At 38.8% G+C, this 23,505-nt stretch overlaps 2 protein-coding genes across 10 annotated transcripts in view; both read left to right on the top strand.

The window, feature by feature from the left end:
- TMEM87A (transmembrane protein 87A) overlaps nucleotides 1-15,699 on the top strand; it is a 56,658-nt gene extending 40,959 nt beyond the window's left edge. For 2 of the 6 annotated variants that reach the window (XM_054240567.2, XM_054240566.2), the window contains exons 15-20: nucleotides 79-182; nucleotides 5,864-5,937; nucleotides 6,361-6,422; nucleotides 7,953-8,008; nucleotides 8,499-8,529; nucleotides 14,494-15,699. In XM_054240567.2, the coding sequence (XP_054096542.1) occupies nucleotides 79-182; nucleotides 5,864-5,937; nucleotides 6,361-6,422; nucleotides 7,953-8,008; nucleotides 8,499-8,529; nucleotides 14,494-14,535 (369 nt within the window). In that variant the 3' untranslated portion in view covers nucleotides 14,536-15,699. Of the gene's footprint in view, nucleotides 1-78; nucleotides 183-5,863; nucleotides 5,938-6,360; nucleotides 6,423-7,462; nucleotides 7,637-7,952; nucleotides 8,009-8,498; nucleotides 8,530-14,493 lie in introns of all 6 variants that reach the window. The other 4 variants (XM_054240568.2, XM_054240569.2, XR_013520893.1 and 1 more) reach the window with 3 other exon arrangements.
- Nucleotides 15,700-17,931: 2,232 nt separating this feature from the next.
- VPS39 (VPS39 subunit of HOPS complex) overlaps nucleotides 17,932-23,505 on the top strand; it is a 67,353-nt gene continuing 61,779 nt past the window's right edge. For all 4 annotated transcript variants that reach the window (XM_002763947.6, XM_002763946.6, XM_078334061.1 and 1 more), the window contains exon 1: nucleotides 17,932-18,154. In XM_002763947.6, the coding sequence (XP_002763993.1) occupies nucleotides 18,082-18,154 (73 nt within the window). In that variant the 5' untranslated portion in view covers nucleotides 17,932-18,081. The remainder of the gene's footprint in view (nucleotides 18,155-23,505) is intronic.

The following is a 23,505-nucleotide window of genomic DNA, read 5'->3' as shown; positions in this document are numbered from 1 at the left end:
CTTTTGTTCTATGCAAAAGGCTTTATGAACAAAGGGTTTAGATAACGTGTATAAATGTGCTTCTCCCCCATATTATAGGATTGGCGAGAGCTGTGGGTAGATGATGCCATCTGGCGCTTGCTGTTTTCCATGATCCTCTTTGTCATCATGGTTCTCTGGCGACCATCTGCAAACAACCAGAGGTTCTTGGACTCTTCTGTTTATTCTGCTAACGTGAGATGACCATGTCATCAATTAGGGGTGGTACACTGGGGGAGAGTGTCAGAGCTGTGTCATATAGTGGAAGGAACACTGGGCCCGGAATCAGACAAACTGGGTTTCTGTCTCAGCTCTCTTAACTTACTTCATGATTTTTGGCATGTGGCCTCTCCACCTTTCTGACCTTAGTTTCCTTTCTATATAATGAGGGGGAATTAAACCAAGCGACATGAGGTTCCTTTCATCTCTGACATTTTGTGATAAATGTACAGGCATGCTGTGGAGATAAATTGTAAGTTTGGTTTCATACCATCACAGTAAAGCAAATACTTCATTCAATAAAATGAGTCATGTACTTTCTTTGGTTTTTCCACTGCATATTAGAGTTATGTTTACACTATTCTGTAGTCTACTATGTGTGGAATAGCATTATGTCTAAAAAATGTACATACCTTAATTTAAAAACAATTTATTGCTAAAAAAAAAAAATGCTGACATAGGGGTCTGGCACAGTGGCTCAGGCCTATAATCCCAGCACTTTGGGAGGCCGAGGCAGTCGGATCACCTGAGGTGGGGAGTTTGAGACCAGCCTGACCACCATGGTGAAATACTAAAAATACAAAAATTAGCCAGGCGTGGTGGTAGACTCCTGTAATCCCAGCTACTTGGGAGGCTGGGGCAGAATTGCTTGAACCTGGAAGGCAGAGGTTGCAGTGAGCCCAGATCGTGCCACTGCACCCCAGGCTAGTTAAAATACATCTGAAAAAAAAATGCTGACACACAAAGCGAGCACATTACTGTTGAAAAATGGTACCAATAGACTTCCTTGACACAGAGTTGCCACAAAATCTGGGAAGCACAATAGAATGAGGCACTATAAAACCAAGTATACCTGTAAGTATTTGTATAATAAACAAGGGAAATAGATATATAATATATTGTGTTAACCAGGCACAGTGGCTCATACCTGTAGTCCCAGCAATTTGGGAAGCCAACGTGGGCAGATCACATGAGCCCAGGAGTTTGAGACCAGCCTGGCTAACATGACAAAACCTCTTTGTCTCTTCTAAAAATGCAAAAATTAGCTGAGCATAGTGGTGCATACCTGTAATCACAGCCACTCTGGAGGCTGAGGCATGAGAATCACTTGATCCCGGAGGTGGAGGTTGCAGTGAGCCAAGATAGTGCCACTGCCTTCCAGCCTGGGTGACAGAGCAAGACTCTGTCTCAAAAAGATAAAATTGTGTCACTTATAGTGAGTTTCTCCTGTCTAGTGTCTAGAAGGAAAGAAAAATTCTGTAATCAGTAGCCCAGCTCACTTTGTAATGATAGAAAGTGTAAAATTAAAACCTACATAACTAACTTTGAAATTAAAAATCCATGTGAATTTGATTTGTCCAACTATAGGAACATTTCAGTCATTTAGGAACTGCCTATCTTTATTTTGTGAATATTTATGCCTTCCCCCTGCCTTTTCCCCCGTCATTTGCATTTAAGTGATTAAGAGCTTATATTAAACACCCATACCACCAATGAAGGCAAAGGGTAAGATGGTATAACTAAATAGCTAATTTTATAACCAGACTTATCAGTGAAACATTAAGATAGAAAATAGGTGAAATCCTTTTACTCCATGAAAATGACCTTGTTGTCATTTCAAACTATGCACTTTATATGGGTTTATCAAAAAAAAGTCAAAGAATAAAGAAAAGTCACAGAAGAAAAGAAATGAGATCTGAAATCACCCTGTTCAGAAAGAACGTTATGTTCTGGAGACCCTTCTTTTATATTAGCCTGTTGATCTACTGGTTTCTTACTAGCTATATTTGTATTTAAATATTTTCCCTTCCTCAGTCATTAAAAAAATTTCTGCATTACCTTCCCTCTTCCTTTTTTTCCCTTTTCTTCTTCTTTTTTTTTTTTTTTTTTTTCCCTGAGACGGAGTTTTGCTCTTGTTTACCCAGGCTGGAGTGCAATGGCACGATCTTGGCTCACTGCAACCTCTGCCTGCTGGGTTCAGGCAATTCTCCTGCCTTAGCCTCCTGAGTAGCTGGGATTACAGGCATGCGCCACTATGACAAGCTAATTTTTTGTAGAGACGGAGTTCACCGTGTTGACCAGGATTGTCTCGATCTCTTGACCTCGTGATCCACCTGCCTCAGCCTCCCGAAGTGCTGGGATTACAGGCGTGAGCTTCAGTGTTAACTGTGTATTATAATGTGTCTTTTCCCTGTTTATGTATGGAATCTTCCTTTACTCTTATAACAGTACATTGTGGAGATTCAGTGTAACAGATTTAATTGAACTCATTCATTTTCATGGATAGCATAAACACGGGACATATATAGTACAGTTAAATTAATATGTTCTCTTATTAATGGGCATTTGGGATATTTCCAATTGAGGTGTGTCAGGTCCTCAAGACCACCCTAGTGTTCAGTTATTTACTAGAAGGTCTCATGGGATGCAACATATAGTTATAGTTAAGATTTATTACAGCAAAATGGTAATACCAGATAAGAGTCTGGAGAAATCTGTATTTTCTTTCTTATGTTCTATCCCTCTTCTGCAGAAGTGCATAAAGTCATTCTTTTCCCCAGCACCAAAAATATAGTAACACATTGTTTCTGTCCAGGAAGGCTAATTAATGCTCAGCACTCAAGATTTTTGCTGGACAATGTTAATATGTAACAGTATGCACAGACTATTGCCAATGAGGGAAACCCATTTGCATCTTCAGTGTCCAAAATTTTTACTGGGGCTCAATCACATACTGTCTCTGTTGCTGTTTTAGTTTCCAACCCCTCCTGGCAGTCAGGCTAATACCATTTCTTTTGGAGGTCAGAGCTAAAATAGCATCATCCAATGTCCCTATCTTAAACCATACTGTTAGACTGTCAGCCAAACTCCCCAGGCAAATAAAGACAGGACGTTTTATGGGCGTAGAGATCACCTTACATTAGTCAATGAAAGTTAGTTTCTCACTACACACTGGTACATGCTCAAGAAATATTTAATGAGTGGGCTTGGATTTATTAGGTTAAATGGTATGTGTATTTGTAATTTTTAAAGTATTTCCAGATTATGTTCCCAAAAGAAACCTGAAAGAAATTGCATGTTTAACAACAGTGGTATGGGAGGAATTTTTTTCTTCTTCCCTCATTTTATTTCCCATCATTTTATTTAATTTTGGCAGATTTGGTGGATGAGAATTACTGTTGTTACTTTTTGCGTTTAAAGTTGTAACTTTAGCTTATTTTTTAATTGGCTTTTTGATCATTGTCTTCATCCATTTTGTGCTGCTATGTAAAATACCACAGACTAGCTTGTTTATAATGAACAGAAATTTGTTGGCCCATAGTGTCAGCATCTGGTGAGGGCTTTCTTACTGGGTCACCACATGACAGAAGGTGGAAGGGCAAGAGGGAGAACCCACTCCAGAAAACCCTTTATAAAACAGCATTAATTCATTCATGAGGATGGAGCCCTCATGACCTAAAAGCCTTCCATTAGGCCCAACTCCCAGCATTGTCACATTGGGAATTAGGTTTCAACATGAGTTTTGGAGGGGACACACATTCAGACTATAACGATCGCTTATGTATTGATTTGTAGGAATTTATTTATTTTGAGATGGGGTCTTGCTCTGAAGCCAAAGCTAGAATGTAATGGTGCGACCTTGGCTTCCTGCACCCATCACCTCCTGGGCTCAAATGATCCTCCCATTTCAGGTTCCCGAGTAGCTGGGATCACAGGTGTGCACCACCACACTGGGCTAATCTTAGTATTTTTTTGTAGAGACGGGGTTTCACCGTGTTGCCCAAGCTGGTTTCGAACTTCTGAGTTCAAGCGATCTGCCTCTCTCAGCCTCCCAGGTTGCTGGGATTACAGGCATGAACCACCATGCCAGGCCCAATTTGTAGGAATTTCTATTGTATGCCAATATTTTGTTTGTTCTTCTAAATATTGCATATATTTCCTGCCAGTTAATTGTCTTTTGATTTTTTACACTGTTTGGTTTTTTTTTTTTTTGAGATGGAGTCTTGCTCTGTTGCTCAGGCTGGAGTACAGTGGTGTGATCTTGGCTCACTGCACCTTCCACTTCTGAGGTTTAAGCGATTCTGCTGCCTCAGCTTCCCAAGTAGCTGAGATTATATGTGCCCGCCATCACACCTAGCTGATTTTTTTGTATTTTTAGTAGAGATAGGATTTCACCATGTTGGCCAGGCTGGTTTCAAACTCCTGACCTCAAGTGATCTGCCCTCCTCAGCCTTCCAAATGCTGGGGTTATAGGCATGAGCTACCACGCCCAGCCTTTTTTTTTTTTTTTAATTGAGACAGAGTTTCGCTCTTACTGCCCAGGCTGGAGTGCAATGGCGCATTCTTGGCTCACCACAACTTCTGCCTCCTGGGTTTAAGCGATTCTCATGTCTCAGCCTCCCAAGTAGCTGGGATTACAGGCATGTGCTACCACGCCCAGCTAATTTTTCTTATTTTCAGTAGAGACAGGGTTTCACCATGTTGGCCAGGATGGTCTCAATCTCTTGACCTTGTGATCCACCCGCCTCGGCCTCCCAAAATACTGAGATTACAGGCGTGAGCCACTGCGCCCAGCCCCAGCCTTTTAAATGTATATCATACCTGGCAACCTTCCTGTTGCTATATTGTTCTGATAATTTCCACATTTTCTCTTCAGATAGGTTTTTGTCTAAAGTAATCATTATGTTGTTCCTTTCTTGCCATATAATCTTCCTGCGTCAAATTGATTTATATGTTACTAGTTTGGCTAAGCCCTCGTGTATAATAGTGAATAGAGTCAATGACAAATGGGCCTTCTCATCTTTACTCTGACATCAAATGCTTCTTATATATCATCAACTATGATATTTACCATGGAATATGTTACCCTTTGACAATTTATAGATAGATGTTCCCTTCTATTCCTAGTTTATTAAGAATTTTGATCATGTAAGGGAAATTTAAAAATAAGGTAGAATGAAAATAGTAGGTAACAAGAAAATGGGAAGTACAGAGTAAGGTCAAACCTAACGCATTCTAGGAATTACCTGTCAGCTTTGCTGAATCTCTTGGAAGTTGTTAAGGAAAGGCACCTGAGATACACCAGATCAGGTCTTCATCTTCTGAGCTCCCCACTTGTAAACTGAAATTTTTAATTACCTGGAATACGCCTCCCTTCTCTTAAGGCCCAGTTTGAAGGCTGTGATTTTAAATTAGGTGAGAATATACCTAACTCTGTTTGATATATAAGAATGAACATTTGTTGAATGCCTGCTAAATGTAACAGGTATTGTTCTGAGCACCTTATTTATAATGACTGACTTTTACAAAACACCCCTATGAGTAATGTTTTATTATCCCCTTATTTACAGATTAGGGAACTGGGTTCAGACAGATTAAGTAACTAGTCTAATATCAAAGGTAGTGTTCGAGCTTAGTGTGCACTCATAAATACAATGATACTGTCCTGCTTCTCTCTTGCTAATATAGACAAGAGCTTCGGAAGGGGAAGAAATTTTATTATTAAACTGATTTAATTAATTACTATAATTGCAGTGTAAATAATTCGTTTTGTAAAATGCAAATAGTATGGCAGTTTTTGAAGTTTACTAATTTTTTTCCTTCTGTTCTACTTTGGTTCTGTTAGGTTTGCCTTTTCACCATTGTCTGAGGAAGAGGAGGAGGATGAACAAAAGGAACCTATGCTGAAAGAAAGCTTTGGTAGTAATAAAATTCACCTTTTATTAGTACTTTAAATATCTTTTTATATAAGTACATTGCTTATTTTATAACTGTATCGTTCCCATATTTAGTATGGGATGAAGTTAGGGTAAAGAATATAAGGGTGTAAATCTTAAGATGAAGCCATGGTAAATTTAGTAAGTAATAGCATATTAAGTATCTATTTTACTTGCTAGAAGTGAGCTAAAAATTTTGCTTTAAACTTTCTAGTATACATGTAAAGATGGAGAAACATCTGTTGCATACTTCACAAGTGTTAGTAAGCCTAAAATAAAACTATGATAAAGATGTAACCTCGGGGCTTTTAATTTAAAAAAAGAAAAAAAAAGTTCTGAATCCATTTTGCAGTCATTGTTGCTCTGTTCACAAAGTTAACCAGTGTACATTTATTTTCTACTACAGAAGGAATGAAAATGAGAAGTACCAAACAAGAACCCAATGGAAATAGTAAAGTTAGCAAAGCAGTAAGTACGACTTTTCCATTATTCTTTGTTCTTTGCCTCTTCTTCCAGCCCTCAGTAGAACTACTAGAAGAAAATAGGAGGAAAGCTCCATGACATTGGTCTTGGCAGTGATTTTTTTTGTATATGACCCCAAAAGCAAAGGGAACAAAGCAAAAATAGAGAAGTGAGAGTACATCAAACTATAAAGCTTCTGCACAGCAAAGGAAACAATTAAAAGTGAAAAGACAACGTACAGAATGGGAGAAAACATTTGCAAACCTTGCGTCTGTTAAGGAGTTAATATCCAATTTATATAAGGAACTCAACTCAATAGCAAGAAAACAAATAGCTCAGTTTAAAAATGGGGGCAAAGGACCTGAATATACATTTCTTAACATATGACCTACAAATGGCCAACAAGTATATGAAAAAATTTTCGTCATTGATAATCATCAGGGAAATGAAAATGAAAATCACAGTGAGATAACACCTCACACCTGTTTGAATGGCATTTTTTTTTTTTTTTTGAGACAGAGTCTTGATGTCGCCAGGCTCCAGGCTGGAGTGCAGTGGCACAATCTTGGCTCACTGCAACCTATGCCTCCCAGGTTCAAGCAATTCTCCTGACTCAGTCTCCTGAGTAGCTGGGATTATAGGCATGTGCCATCACGCCCAGCTAATTTTTGTACTTTTTTAGTAGAGACGGGGTTTCTCCATGTTGGCCAGGATGGTCTTGATCTCTTGACCTCGTGATCCTCCCTCCTCGGCCTCCCAAAGTGCTGGGATTACAGACGTGAGTCACTGTGCCCGGCCCTGAATGGCATTTATCAAAAAGAAGAAATAACAGGTGTTGGCAAGGATATGTAAAAAAGGGAACCCTTGTACACTGTTGATAGGAATGTAAGTTTGTATAGCCATTATGGAAAATAGTATGAAGGTTCCTCAAAATTAAAAATAGAACTACCTAATGATTCAGCATTTACATTATTGGGTATATATCTAAAGGAAATGAAATCACTATGTCACGGATAACTTGCCCTCCACTCTCATGTTCATTGCAGCATTATTCACAGTAGCCAAGATACAGAATCAACCTGCATGTCCATCAATAGATGAATGGATAAGGAAAATGTGTATTTAGATATACAGTGGAATACTATTTAGACACAGAAGAGAAGGAAATCTTGTCATTCACGACAGTGCGAAGAAGCCTAGAAGATACTGTGTTAAGCAAAGTAAGCCAGGCACAGAAAGACAAATACCACCTGATCTCACTTATGTCGAATCTAAAAAAGTTGAAATCCTAGAACCAGAGGGTTGAGTGGTGGTTACCAGGGGCTGTGGGAGAATTGGGGAGATGTTGGTCAAAGGGATTTTTTTAAAGTTTTTAAAAATTAAAATATTTGACTTTTCTATCAGCAGTTCCGTTTGTGAATGTACTACTACAGAATTACAAAAGATAAGATTTAAGACCTTTATGTCCTGTCCTTACTTGAGATGTGTTACATGGTGCATTTTAGTAACGAGTGGCTAAAATTTGTATGTTCCCAGCAGGAAGATGATTTGAAGTGGGTAGAAGAGAATGTTCCTTCTTCTGTGACAGATGTGTAAGTTTTTGAATGATTACCACAAGAATCCTATTTCAAAGTTAGTACCACTTTGTTATTCTTTTAAATGAGCAAGTTAAAGAGCATACTCATGAGAATACAAGATACTGAAAAATAATTAAAAGAATAGGAATAATCTGCAAACAAAAATAATTGGGTTTATTCATTCAGATGATATGTCTGCTTAGCTATGTAGTAGATCTTAAAATGAATGGGATAATCCTTTTGAAATTTTTTAGTTCCTTTCTGGGGCCATAATTTTAATGAAATATTGGTCCTGTTGCATTGAAAAACTTTTTTTAACACAATTTCTGTAGCTGTTTGTTATTGTATTTGCTTTTTTTTTTCCCCTAAAAGGGCCATTAATAAAATGCAAATCTTAGATAATTATAAAAAAGCTTTAAATTGCATTAATTATTCCAATTTTTTTTATGAACCATTTATGGCTTTGTTTTACATTGTTCAATTTAGCATTTTTCTCTCTCTACAGAGCACTTCCAGCCCTTCTCGATTCAGACGAGGTTAGTACTGAAATCATGTGCATAAATTGTTTATCTGGTAACTAAATAAAAAGTCATGAATCGTCTGTTTAGAGATATTCTACTTATTGACTCAGTAATGGCCTGAAAACTGAAGTTTATATAGTTGAAAAGATAAGAATAAAAATACTAATAGATTTCAAACATTGAAGAATCTTTCCTTTTTTTGCATCTGTCTATATATGTTCCACTTTTTTAAGTTACATGGTCAGACTTCAGAATGTTTTTGTTTAAATTGGGTAGTAAATACAGTACTCTCCACCATCTAGTACTTTTGTCTGTAAGAAATGCAAATTAAACCCTAATCTGATGTTAGCAAAAATAATAAGGAAAAATATTGAGAAAGGAATATAGTGGACCAAAATAAAATATAAATTGTTACCTGCTATTTAATATTATCTATGTCACTACCTTCTTCAGATAGTAAGGATTATAATAGTACCTCTAATATTTATGTTTTTAATCTTTTACTTTGCCTCCGTACAGTTAATCTAGAAGACTTCACATGAAGTCTTACATTAGAATTGTGGGCCAGGTGCAGTGGCTCCTGCCTATAATCCCAGCACCTCAGGAGGCTGAGACAGGAGGAACACTTGAGGTCAGAACTTTGAGACCAACCTGGGCAACATGGTGAAACCCCTTCTCTACAAAACGTACTAAAATTAGCCAGACGTGGTGGTGCACACCTGTAGTCCTGGCTACTTGGAAGGCTGACTTAGGAGGATCGCTTGAGCCCTGGAGGTAGAGGTTGCAGTGAGCCAAGGTCATGCCACTCCAGCCTGGGTGAAATATTGTGGCCTGAGTTCATGGAAACTAGTTCTGGACATGTTCTGAATATTGGGTCATTCTAGAATTTTTTTTTTTTTTTTTTTAATTTTAGGAAGCCTTTTGCCTGATTCTGATTCATTATGTTCAATTGGCTGCTAAAATTGATTTGTTCATTTCCCACTGACATATTTGACACATTATATACCATATCAAAATTCCTTGGCTGTTCTATGCATTGAAATAATTGAAAACTCTACCATTCAGATTTGAACCTATCTACCTAACACTTTGCTTTCTGTGGTATTATTCTGCTGTTCCCACATCTCCCTCTTGAGGTCTTCCTCTGCTAATTATTTGCCTTTAGGGCTTCCCTTTGACTTCAGCTCTCCATGAGCTGCTATAACCAGAGAGGGCTGATTAAGTGAAACCTGATTGTGCCCTTCATAGGAATGCAAGTTTACCATAGTAGTTTGGTGACACTGAATTCAGCCATCTATTCATATATTCCTCTGAAAAAAGTGCAAGATTTTGTAAGTATACATAAGGCTTTTTTTGTGTAAGAAAACATAAAAAGAAAAAAAGAAAACGTAACAATGAAATCTACCCTCTTAATTGCTTCAGTTTGCATTACATTATTATTATGTATAAGTACAATGTTATACAGCAGATCTCTAGAACATTTTCATCTTGTTTAACTGCAATTTTATACCTGTTGATAGCAGCTCTTCCTTTTCCTCTCCCCCAGCCCCTGGTATTTACCATTCTACTTTCTGCTTGTGAGTTCTGTTTTAGACAACGTTTATCAGTAGAATCATGCAGTATTTGTCCTCCTGTGGCTTATTTCACTTAGCATAATGTCTTCAAAATTTAGCTAAGTTGTAGCATGTGTCAAAATTTCCTTCCTTTTTAAGGCTGACTAGTATTCCGTTGTTTATATGTAAATGTTGTCTTCATCCATTTATCTATCAGTGAACACTTGTGTTATTTCTGTATCTAGGCTATTATGAGTCATGTTGCAGTGAACAAGGGAGTACACATTTCGCTTTGAGATCCTGCTTCATTTCTTTTATATATATATGTAGAAGTGGGATTACTGGATTATATGGTAGTTGTTTTTTAAATTTTTTGAGGCGCTTTCGTGCTTCTTTTCTGTAGTGATTGCACTATTTTACATTTCCACCAGCAATGCACAGGGGTTCCAATTTCTTTCTTTGCCAACATTTGTTAATTTTTGATTTTTGATAATGGCTATCCTAACAGGTGTGAGGTGATACCTTGTGGTTTTGGTTTGCATTTCTCTGATGATTAGTGATGATAAGCATTTTTTAATATACCTGTCAACCATTTGGATGCCCTCTTAAGAGAAATGTCTATTCCAGTCCCTGGCGCAGTTTTTAATCAGGTTAGTTGATATTTTTGCTGTTGAATTGTAGGGGTTTCTTACGTATTTTGGGTATTAACCCTTATCAGATATAGTCATATGCCACATTTCAGTCAGCAACAGACCACATATAATAATACTGTATTTTTACTGTACTTTTTTAGTGTTTAGATATCTTTAGATACCCAAATACTTACCATTGTGTTCCAGTTGCCTTTGGTATTCAGTACAGTAACATGCTGTACAGGTTTTTTTGCCTAGAGCAATAGGCTTATACCATATGGCCGAGGTACATAGTAGGGTGTATAACATCTAGATTTGTATACTCTGTGAAGTTTACACAACTCTGAAATTGCCTAATGATACATTTCTCAGAGTGTATCCCTGTCATTAAGTGATACATGACTGTATGTGATATGCAAATATATTCTCCAATTTTATAGGTTACCTTTCATTCTGTTGCGTGCTTCCCTTGCTCTGCAGAAGCTTTTTAGTTTGATGTAGTCCCATTGGTCTGTTTTGCTCTTGTTGCTTTGTGTTTTTGGTGTCATAGCCAAGAAGTCATTGCCAAGGCCAATTGCAAGAAGCTTATGTTGTCTTCTAGTAAGTTTCAAGTGAGCTTCTTGAAATTGGCCTTGGCAATGATTTCTTGTGGTTTCAGATCTTATGTCTAATTCTTTAATTTGTTTGAGTTGTCTAAAGTCTTTAATCTATTTTGAATTGATTTTTGTATATAGTGAAGATGAGTTACTTTCATTCTTTCTCATGTGAATATCTAGTTTTTTCAGCACCATTTGTTGAGGAAACTGTCAGTTTCCCCACTGTGTAGTGTTGTCTGTCTTTTTGAAGACCAGTTGACCGTATATGTGTAGTTTTATTTCTGGGCTTTCTATTTTGTTCCACTTGGTCATAGTGTATGATTCTTTTAATATGCCATTGAATTCTGTTTTCCGGTATTTTTTTGAAGATTTTTGCATCTGTGCTCATCAGAGATATTCGCCTGTTGTTTTCTCTTCTTGTCATGTCTTTGTTTGGCTTTGGCATAATGGTAATACTGGACTCATAGAATAAGTTGGTAAGTTCCTTCCAAATTTTTCCTCTTCAAATTTTTTGGAAAAGTTTAAGAAGGATTCGTGTTACTTTGTCTTTAAAATTTTGGTAGGCCTCAATCAAAGAAGCCTTCTGGTCCTCGGCTGCTTTTTTGTTGGGATGTTTTTGATTACTGATGGAATCTTCTTTCTTGTTGTGGGTCTTATCAGGTTGTGTGTTTTTTTGTTTTTTTTTTTCCTTTTTCGAGATTTTCTATTCTTTGATGATTCAGTCTTGGTAGGTTGTATGCTTCTAGGAATTATATGCTTTTTCTAGGTTATCCAATTTGTTGGAATATTTTTAGAAAGATTTTTTTATATTTTTGTTGAAATTTTCACTTTGTTCATGTATTGTTTTCCTGAGTTTGTTGAACATCTTCATGATAGTTATTTAGCATTCTCTTTCAAATAATTCCTGTACCTCTGTTTCATTGCCGTTGGTTTCCAGAGATTTATCTTACTCCTTTGTTTGGCCCATGTTTGTCTGCTTCTCCATTTTCCTTAATTTTTTGTGTTGGTTTCAGTGCATTAGAAAAGACAGTTACCCTTTCCAGTGTTCATGGACTGGGATTGTACAGGAGAACACCCTCACCAATCATCCTGCTTGGAGATTCCGAGGGCCTCTCTAACCCACTTTGTATGTGTCTTTTCTGAACTTCTGCATATACATTGCCAATCAGGCAATTTGCTGGGTTCCCTCCCCTCCCCTAAGAATTTATAATCTCTTTCTCCCTTTTGTGTATATGTGCTGTATCATGAGTCTTCTGGAGCCTGTGGCACAGCCCAGCTCTTTTTTTTTGTTCACACTGGCCCCCAGGCACCTAAAGTATGCTAGTCCCATCTGTGCTTCAAACTGTTTCCTACAGAAACCATTCCCTCAGGTAAACCTTGCAAAGTTGGAACATTTTCACAGTTCAACTATCCTCCCTAGGGAAAAGCTGGGGTTTGGGGATGTTGAGGATTCTACCTGCTTATGTGTACTGTGTTGGGGGAGGGGCTGTTGTGAGCTCATGCTTGCTAGTCTGAACTTCCACTTTTGATTTCAGCAACTTCCAATCTGGGCCCTTTGTTGTTAGACCTCAAACTCAGGCAAGACAGGAAACAGTGTCTTGTGCAGGTTCCAGAAAAGTTAGAATGTTGGATGTACATTCCAGTCATTTCCTTTCCTCTCCAAAAAGAAGCTGGGAGCTGAGGGTTTCTTATCATATGGTGCTGTACTGGGTCTATGGGAGGGGAGAATTATGGCAAGAGGATACCTCAAATTTTTCTGCTGACTTTGATACAGCTGGTTTCATGCTTTCCTATAGTGCAGGAGACCCTCAACTGGTTCCTGGATTTCTCACAAAGGGAATTATTCCATGTATTATTGAATCAGTGTGTCTAGTGGGAAGGAGGGCCCAGGGCTTCCTATTCTGTCATCTTGCTGACATCATTTTCTCCAAGGCTTTTTTTTTCACTTAAAACTGAAAAAGAACTTAAATGAATGATAGGAGAAACAATTTACATGATGGACCAGGAATCAAAATGGCATAAGGCTCTTCAGCAGCATCTTTGGAAGCCAGAACAATGCCATTGAATTCTGAGGAAAATTATTTTCAGCCTAAAATTCTGTACTCAACTATCATTATAAGGGTAAAATAAAGATGTTTTCAGTCATACAAGAAGTAAAGTAATCAATGTCCTATATGCGCTTTCTGAGGAAAGTAGTGGAAAATGTTCTCCACAAAAATGAGGAAACTAAGAAAAAGGCTTGAGATCTAGGAAATAAAGGGTCCAACCCACAGAGACAAGAAAAATTCCCAGTATGATGTAAGAAATTCTCAGGTTGGCAAATCGGCAACATGCTTGGATGGAGTAGGAGAATAGCATCGGAAAGGATATTTCTAAGAAAAAGGGAAACATCTATAGATTTTCTGATGTGATTGATTATATTAAAAAATGATTTATAGTTCTGTCAGTTTGTGATACAATAGTGAGAGGTACTTAGCAGATGAAGCAAAAGAAAAACAAAAAATTAACTCTAAGGTAGAAAATTGCCGAAGAAGGGAAGTTTAAGGGGAGTACGTTAATTATTTTAATTTAAATGGAATACTATAAATACTTTATTAAATTAAAAGTAATTTTATTTTTTACATTATTTTTTAAAATGGTAGTAAAAAACACATAACAAATCTACCCTCCTAACCATTCTAAAGTGCAAAATGTTAACTGTGCCCACATGTTGTAGAACAGGTCTCTAGAACTTTTAAATTCAATATAATTTTAATGAGTATATAATATTTAATTGTAAGGATATATCATACTTTGTTTATACAGCCTTATATTTTTGGACACTGGATTCTTTCTAATATTTGTTACAATGCTAAATGTTAGACTAGATCTTTGCCATACCTGAATTAAAGGAGGTATACATTTTTATTAAAGCCTAATCTTATGTAAATATTTGTTTAGTCATCTTAACTGACCCTGTACATTTCCTTCTGAGTGGTGATTTGCTGTCCAGAAGCCTAGAGCTATTGATTTAGTTGTTCTTGGGTAAGGTCTGGAAATCTGTATGTTCAAAATCTTCATAAATGTTTGGGAATTATTTCTCTGAACATTTAACATAAGCAACTACTTGTGGAAAATGTTTGCTTGGATAATCTGTATAGAAGATATTTGGAATGTAGACCATTTTAACCTAATATACTTAAACGTTTTTTTCCGCAGGAACGAATGATCACACACTTTGAAAGGTCCAAAATGGAGTAAGGAATGGGAAGATTTACAGTTGAAGATGGCTACTATCAGGGAAGAGATCAGCCTCTGTCAGTCTTCTGTACTGCTCCTTGGGATTAAAGGAGGCAATGACATCCTGATCTGTTCCTTGATCTTTGGGCATTGGAATTGGCAAGAGGTGTCAGAACAAAGAGAAGATCTTACTGAAAACAAGTTCATAGGATGAGAAAAATCTACAAGCTTCTTATTTACAACACTGATGCCCCCTTTCCTTGTAGACTCTGACATGGATATTCATGCAACTTAAGTGTGTTGTTCCTGAACTTTCTGTAATTCATTTTTTTAATCTTTCAAACTAAAAAGTTTAACGTCTTCTAAAGGACTGTCATCAACACCATAATATGTAATCTCCAGGAGCAACTGCCTGTAATTTTTATTTATTTAGGGAGTTACATAGGTGATGGGGGAAATTGTTAACTACCTTTTATTTTCCTGGGAAGTCAAGGTTACATCTTGCAGAGGTTGTTGAGAAAAAAGGGCCCTTCTGAGTTAAGGAGCCATAGTTCTATCAATGATCAAAAGAGAGGGGAAAAAAAACTGTTACAGTATGATTCAGATCATTTAAAAAAGCAAAATCAAGTGCAATTTTGTTTACAAATGGTGTATATTAAAGATTTTTCTATTTCAGATGTACTTTAAAGAGAAATATTAGCTTAACTCTTTTGACATCTGCTATTGTGACACATCCCATTGCTGGCAATGTGGTGCACACTCTGACCGAAACTTTTAACTACTGTTTTGTAAGCCTCCAAGGGTGGCATTGCAGGGTCCTCGGCATTGTTTTGTTTGCCTTTATGCAGAGAGGTGCTCCAAGTGCTGTGATTGAGAACTGTGCTAGAGGAACTGTAATGCTTCGGAAGTGGGAGCTTATACAAAGGAAACAGGTCCTGCTGGCTTAAACAGCTATTGCATGAAGTAGCTTGGAGGCCCTGGACTGCTGCTTGTTCTTTAGGATGGACTGTTCTGGTAGCTGGTATTGGTTTAGAGACTGTTTATAACAGACATCACGAGGTGATGGGATTCATTTGAAGCACTCTATTTCTGTTTTAATGGTTTTATCCAATTTTGCCTTCCCAAGATTTTTGTTCTACATAAAAAGTTCATGCCACTTTTTAATATAAAAAATTTTAACAAAAATTAATATCTGTTTCTTATTTTTTTTCCAAACTTTTTGTTTTTCTCAAACACATGAAAAAAATTTTTCCATGGCTTTTATTCTGGATTGTCTTATTTTCTGTTAAAACCAGTGACCACATGACCACAATCTTCACTAACTTATACTGCAGTGAAAGTGTTAACCCTTAAATAGTTCTCTACGGCTCTTTGCTATGGTAATTTAAAAAATTTCTAGGAAGTATCTCTGAGGAACAGCAGCAGTCTAACAACTGACTAGATTCTCATGCTAACTCATTAGGCAAAGGTTGGTGCTATTGTTATATGCTGCTATTGCATATTAACACTTAGCAGATGAGTAATAATTATAATGCAGCAGGATAGTTGGTCAAATATTTTTTGAGGCTGGTTTGATACTGACTTGAGACTAGGAAAAAAAAAACCCATTGTGTTAAACAGGAATGTATAGTAAAAATTCTATAGCCTGGGCCCTGATAATTCTACTTACCACCTTCTGTATTACTGGGAATGGATATAATCATTTCTTAGGACAGGTTCAGAAGGAATTTATAGTTTTACATTGATCTGTTAAATTAGGGTTTATATTGTTTATTTTGGTTTGGGGCCTGAACAAAAAGTACTAGACCTTCTTCCAGCACAACAGCTGGTAATTTTTAATTTTCAAGAAGGTAATCAGCTTCTGTGGTGAAAATCAGCTATAACAGGATTTGTTTAGCAATTTTTGTGTTTCTGATTACTTGAAAGTGTACTTTCACTTGATTATCAGAAGAGCATTTGGTAAAGATGGACAAGTATTCCTAGTTTACACATGAAGAAACTGACATTGTGTAAAAATAAAATGGCCAAGTCCAGTTTTTTTGACTGTGTATCATAGACTTACCCTTTTTCTTTATATTTTTGCTTTAAACCCAAATGCTTAGTTTTTTGACCTATCTGATGTTTTCCTAGGAGGAAATTACCATATATAGATCATTCTTGGAACCCAAACTAAGGTTTGATTTTTAAGTCTTCAAGGTGGATACTAGGGTTACCTCAGACAGTACAGGTCCCAAGTCCTATAGGAGGAAGAGCCATAACACCTTCCTAAAATGAGTATTAGTATGTAAGACAGAGATTGGGAAAGTTGAATTGGTAGGAATATGATCATCAAATTAAAAGGAGGCTTATTTCACTGACTTCCAAGAGTTAGTGAATCATCTCTTGCTGCCTAAACTCTTGCTACTCAAAATGTGGTCCAGGGACCAGTAACATCTGGGAGATTTTTGGTGCTCAATTGAGAGTCTTACTCTGGTCCTACTCTAGGTGATTTGTATGCACATTAAATTTGAAAACCATTGGCCTCAAATGGTGGTTCTCAGTCGGCGATTTTGCCTCCCAGAGGACATATGGCCAAGAGATATTTTTGGTTATACCTCTGTGGGGAAGTTACTACTCGCATCTGGTGGGGGGAGGTTAAGGATGCTGTTAAACATCGTACATTGTACAGAGTACGCTCCCTCCCCCAACAAGAAATTATCCTGCCCTAATTGTGGGCAGTGCTACCGCTGAGAAACCCTAGCCTGAAACTGTGGTTTTCAAGCTTGTAAGTGCGTGGACTCTTGGTGGTTCTCAAGCTTGTAAGTGCATGCGTTTATTAAAACATAGATTGATATTCCCCTCCAGAGTTTCAGATTCAGTAGAACAGGAATGGGCCTGAAACTTGGCATTTCTAACAAGTTCACAGGTGATGCTGATACAGCTATTGCTGCTCCTCTAGAACTACTTTCAGAGCCACTGGCCTAGAACAACCATGAAGGTATAAAGGTGCTTGTACTAATTGGGATAGAATGGTAATACTAAAGCTGCCATTTATTGAGAGCTGAGATTGTGTCAGGTGTTGCTAAGCGCTCACGACACTAGGTCACAGGTACTTAATACAAACGATTTTGCAGATTAGGAAAGTAAGGCATCAAAGTACCAAATTTTCTAAATCACAGCTAATTTGCTAACTGGTAGATCTCCGTCTGAGGTCTGACGCCAAAGCCCGAATTTTTAACCATCATGCCCACTGCCTAAAACAGTTCTAAGATTAAAAGGTTGTTCCTTCTATGGTAAGCCCATGGCCACTCGAGATTAAGTAGTTCTCGATCCAGAGTGACGACGGCGACGCAGAAACCAGTCAATTCCTGGAGTGCATCTGCAGGAAGAGGCGGGACTTCGGCTGCGGAAGGGGTGGGCCTAACCTGCAGGAAGTCCGGGGTTGACGATGGCTGTGTTGTTGACCGGCCTGTAGCGGCGAGTACTGGCCGGATCCCCATTTACCCTTAAGCCCAGCCTCCTTCCGGACCCCAGACCGGTCCGGCACACACTGGGTAAGACGGCGGCGGCGACTCTCCCCTTGCCGCCATGCACGACGCTTTCGAGCCAGTGCCGATCCTAGAAAAGCTGCCTCTGCAAATCGACTGTCTGGCTGCTTGGGGTAAGCCAAGGGGCCGCGCGGGGTCAGCACAGGAGCGGCCCAGATCTTTTGTGAGGCCGGGGAAGTGGACAGGCGTCCATCTATTTGGGCTTCGGTTGGATGCTACCTGAGAGGGGTTTGGGATGAGAGAGGGCAGAGAGATGACCACTGTCTATAGACATCGATGTCTATGAGGCGGCCTGGGTGATCCAGTCATTTAGGGGAGTTCCACTTGCCCCTGCTCCCTGTGCAGAGTGGGAGGACGAGCTTTCCTTTTTAATTGTGCTCAGCTTTGGCCCATTTTAATTCCCAAGAAGTGTTCATTTTAGAGGGCCAAAGCAGTAAGAAGTTCTTAGCTTGCCAGGGGCTTGTAGTTGTCCAAATGATTGTGGTGTTTTCTAGATGAAAGTTAACCCTGGTTTTGGGGGCATTGAACAAGTTAACACCATATGGGTTTTTTTCCCCCTTAGTAATCCCTCGTTTACTTCTCATTCCTGTAGGAAACTCATGTAGTTACGCCAACCTTTGAATCTACCCGAGTGGTTGATTATCTTGTATCCAAAGCGTCCAAGTTACCTAATTCTGTAGGTAGAGGAGTTTCCAGATTGTCATGAAACCTAACCCATTAAAAACTTGCATGTCCTTTTGGGATTGACTAGTGCAGAAAGCAGGGACAGACATCTCTGTGTGCTCTGAAATACAAATGAAGGTTTCAGGGGTAAGGATGAACATTGTGCTCTTATCTGCGAGTGACTGATCTGATAACTGCCCCCAAAGACCAAGGAAATCATTTCTAACTTTCCTCTTAATGTTTATGTCCTAGAAATCAAGGACCATAAAAATGTGACTCACATCTCTTACTCAGATCTTATACTGATCTAGATGGGTACCCATGATGGGCCTCATCGAATCTTGGTGGTGTCTGATATCAGGTGCATCAGCGGTTCACAGTGTCACCCAGTCATCCTTGCAGGGTTCTTCATGACTTCTTCAGTACGGTTCTTTCACAACGAGTTTTCATGTTAATGTGCACCCCTCCTCCTTCACCAGCTCTGGTTGTCATTAAAATCACACCTCCACAGTAAGCTGTTCTAGTCCTTTCAGTTAAGAGGAAAATCCTACTTGCTCCAAACATCTCAAGAAGACCAATTTCTGTCATTAAATGCTCTCATTAAACGTTTAAATAGAGGAGGAGACAATGTTTTTAAGTGAAAGACCTGACGCTGCATCAAGGGATTCATTCCCCCAGTGCTTCATCAGATATGTGTATTAGGTACCTACATGGGCCTTTCTCTCTGCAAGGGACAGTAATACAGTGACAATGCCTGTGCCCCTAGGATACACACTGGGGGACAAAGACATGTGAACAGATTATGACACTAGAGAAAGATGTTGCCTATTATTGCAACATGGGTGGAGGGGGGTACCCAACTCAGCTAAGGACATATGTTTCTGAAAGGGATTAATGCAGCTGTTGCCACACTTGACTTAGCTCATCAGAATCCTTGACTCTGATCTCCTCTTGGACCATTAGCACATAGCTCTCCTAGACTCTGACCAATGCCACTGTCACAGTAAAGATTCCTTGTACCTGTGGTTTTTCAGGAACACAGTTTTGAAACGATAGGTAGCTTTTGGCCTTCTGTGATTACCCACCAAACAGGAGAAATGCTCTGTACTTCCTAAGGTCCTTTTGTATATATTGGGTTAAGAGAGGCCATTTACTGCCTCCTGCTTCAAAAGTGCTTTATTTCCAGATTTGTGCAGCAGTAATTATTGCTCTTTCTAGTCATTATCCCTTTTATCTTTGGATGGAAAGTTCATCCAGGAACCTCCAGAGCCAGGTCACACAGGGCCAAATAATATTTGAGGTGTAAATGTCTTAAAGACAATATACTTTGTTTTATAGGAAATAGAAATCAGGAGAACATGATGAGGGTGATTTCTTTCTAAACTGCAAACTTGTGTAATCCTGCTGCTTTTTCAGCATCTTCATTTGGATGTCTAGTAGCATAGCCTAAACAGTTCTTGATTCCTCTCCCCTCAAACATGCCTGTCCTCCTGTATCTTACCTCTCAGCAAGTGGCATTTCTACTTACCTCTTTGACTAAGGCCAAAAGCTTTGGAATCATTCTTGACTTCCCTCATTCTATTTTACACTATATCCCATCTATTAGAAAATCTTCTGTGTCCTATCCCTAGAATAAATCTGAAATCCAGCCATTTCTATCTTGATGATTACTACTCTTGAAGGCATCATCATCTGTCACTTGAATTACTGTAGTAGTCTTCTCATTGATCACCCTGTGTTTGCCTTTGTGCCATTTTCAGTTTTTTGTCTACGAGCTAGGGTGAAACTTTGAAAACCTAAATCTGATTCTATCCATCCTCTGCTCACAACCCTCCCATGGTATCACATCACAACTAGAATAAGTTCCAAAGTCTTTACCTTGTCTGGAAACATCTGACATGATCAGGCCCTGGTCATTTCCCTGTCTCCTATACACTTCTCACTCCTTTCTGGCACTAGTCACACAAAACCTTCCTTGTTCTATCAATGCACAAAGTACATACCCACCTCAGGGCCTTTGCACTTGCTGTTTCCTTGGCCTGGCACTCACTTGCCTCAGCATATATGTTTCATTCCTCATTTCACTCAAGTCTCTGCTGAAATGTCACCCAAATCAGCAAAACCTTCCCTACGTATCCTATATAAAAGAGATTGTCACATCCACCAATGTGCTGTTTTCTTAGCCTTATCTTCTAATCATGGATTACCATCTCCTGTTATTTTATGTATTATTATTGCCTCTCTCATCCACATTAGAATGTAAGTTCCCTGAGGGCAGGAACTTTGTTTTCTACATTGCTGTATCTGCAGTACCTAAAATGTTTCCTAATTCAGTGGGTATTCATTAAATATATGTTTAATGAATAATGTTGATATAGTAATAGCTTGCAATTGTTGAATGCTAATCTGTATTAGGCTTTTATAAAATAAAAACTCCATTTTACAGAAGAAGGATCTGAGGCTTAGAAAATTTAAGAAATTTTTCCAAGGTTACATGTCCTGTAACTCATGTCCAATTCTAGAGCCTGGTTCCTAAACTTGAATGTATATTCAAAGCCTGTAAGAAATGCAGAATTCATGTGTATATATGTGTATCTGTATGTATATACATAATACAGAATTATATTTTCCAGAGAAACAATGGAAAGATAAATGAAAAATTACTAAAATGATGCCCATGGCAGAAGGGAGAGGAAAAGATAAAATGGACGATGATAGAAACTAGACTTTTCATTGTTTTAGCTTTGGAACTACATAAATGTTTCATAAAAACAAATAACAAAATTGTATTTTACTTTATGTTACTTTTTATTTATTTATTTTTATTTTTTGAGACCGAGTCTTGCTCTATCACCCAGGCTGGAGTGCAGTGGTATAATCTCTACTCACTGCAACCTCCGCCTCCCTGGTACAAGCCATTCTCGTGCCTCAGCCTCCTGAGTAGCTGCGAATACAGGCGCATGCCACAATGTCCAGCTAATTTTTATATTTTTTAAAATGTATATATATTTTATTGTACTTTAGGTTCTGGGGTACATGTGCAGATCATGCAGAATTGTTGCAAAGGTACATACATGGCAATGTGGTTTGCTGCCTCCATCCCCCCATTAGCCATATCTGGCATTTCTCCCCATGTTATCCCTCCCCAATCTTCCTACCCCACACTGTCTCTCTCCTATTCCCCCGCAACAGCCCAGTGTGTGATGCTCCCCTCCCTGTATCCATATGTTCTCATTGTTCACCCACCTAAGAGTGAGAACATGTAGTGTTTGAATTTCTGTTCTTGTGTCAGTTTGCTGAGAATGATGGTTTCCAGATTCGTCCATGTTCCTACAAAGGACATGAACTCATTGTATTTTATGGCTGCATAGTATTCCATGGTGTATATGTGCCACATTTTCTTTGTCCAGTCTATCATTGATGGGCATTTGGGTTGGTTCCAGGTCTTTGCTATTGTAAACAGTGCTGCAGTGAACATACGTGTGTAGTAGAGATGGGGTTTCACCAAGTTGGCCAGGCTGGTCGCGAACTCCTGAACTCAAGTGATCTGTCCACCTCGGCCTCCAAAAGGGTTAGGATTACAGGCATAAGCCACCGTACCCAGCCAACAAAATTAAATTTTAAAATGTAGATTTCAGGGTACCACCTCAAAGCCATTGAATCTGAATCTCCATGTGCAGGGCCCAGGAATGTGCATTTTTAATAGGTCCAGGTGATTTGAGTGCAGCTAACTGGGGGCTTATGCCCAAATGAGAAGCACTGTTATTTGCCATGTTACCCAACGAAGGGAAGTGACTACTATCTTATTCATCTCTGTGTTCCCTGCAATGGCCAGCATTGGGCCAGAAATGGAGTTTATTACATGAAGTTGGACCGTATTGCACTGTTGGAAGGAGCTTCATTAGGGTAATTATGAGCAATAGGGCCTAACCCTCCTTCCCAAGAGGAATTAAGTACAACCTTGTGGCTCATGGGTAGGCCATCAGGAGTTTTCCAGCGCTGATGCTGCTTTGCTTATGTGTTCGTTATGTGTTTGCATAGTATGTCCCGCTTTCTGTTGTATGTTACTGTATTGAGTCTCAGAAGGAACTGTCCACCCTATGCTGCGCTTGCTCTGTAGGCTTCTCGTTCTCTGTGTCGTGCGGGCACAGCTGTGTTAAATAATGTGTCCTAGAGAGTGGACGACCCAATATGGAACAGGTCCTCTCCCTAATGGCACATTTAATCAATCAGATTGATTTAAAAGTTTTCAGTGGGCTGGGCGCCATGGCTCACGCCTGTAATCCCAGCCAGTGCGGGTGGATCACGAGGTCAAGAGATCAAGACCATACTGGCCAACATGGTGAAACCTCGTCTCTACTAAAAAAAAAAAAAAAAAACAAAAATTAGCTGGGCATGGTGGCATGCGCTTGTAGTTTCAGCTTCTCAGGAGGCTGAGGCAGGAGAATTGCTTGAACCCAGGAGGTGGAGGTTGCAGTGAGCCAAGATCGTGCCATTGCACTCCAGCCTGGTGCCTGGCGACAGAGTGAGACTGTCAAAAAAAAAAGAGTTTTCAGTGAATTTAATCTATCAGATGAATAGACATTTGATTTTTCTTTTTTGTGATACAGTTTTGCTCTTGTCACCCAGGCTGGAGTGCAATGGTGCAATCTCTGCTCACTGCAACCTCCGCCTCCCAGGTTAAAGCAATTCTTCTGCCTCAGCCTCCTGAGTAGCTGGGATTACAGATGCCTGCCACCACACTTGGCTAATATATATATTTTTTTTTTGGAGATGGAGTCTCGCTCTGTTGCCTCTGTTA

The sequence above is a fragment of the Callithrix jacchus genome, chromosome 8, assembly GCF_049354715.1.
Source record: "Callithrix jacchus isolate 240 chromosome 8, calJac240_pri, whole genome shotgun sequence".
NCBI lineage: Eukaryota > Metazoa > Chordata > Mammalia > Primates > Cebidae > Callithrix > Callithrix jacchus.
Note: the sequence above shows the minus strand (reverse complement) of the source record. Positions and strands in the feature narration are given on the sequence as shown.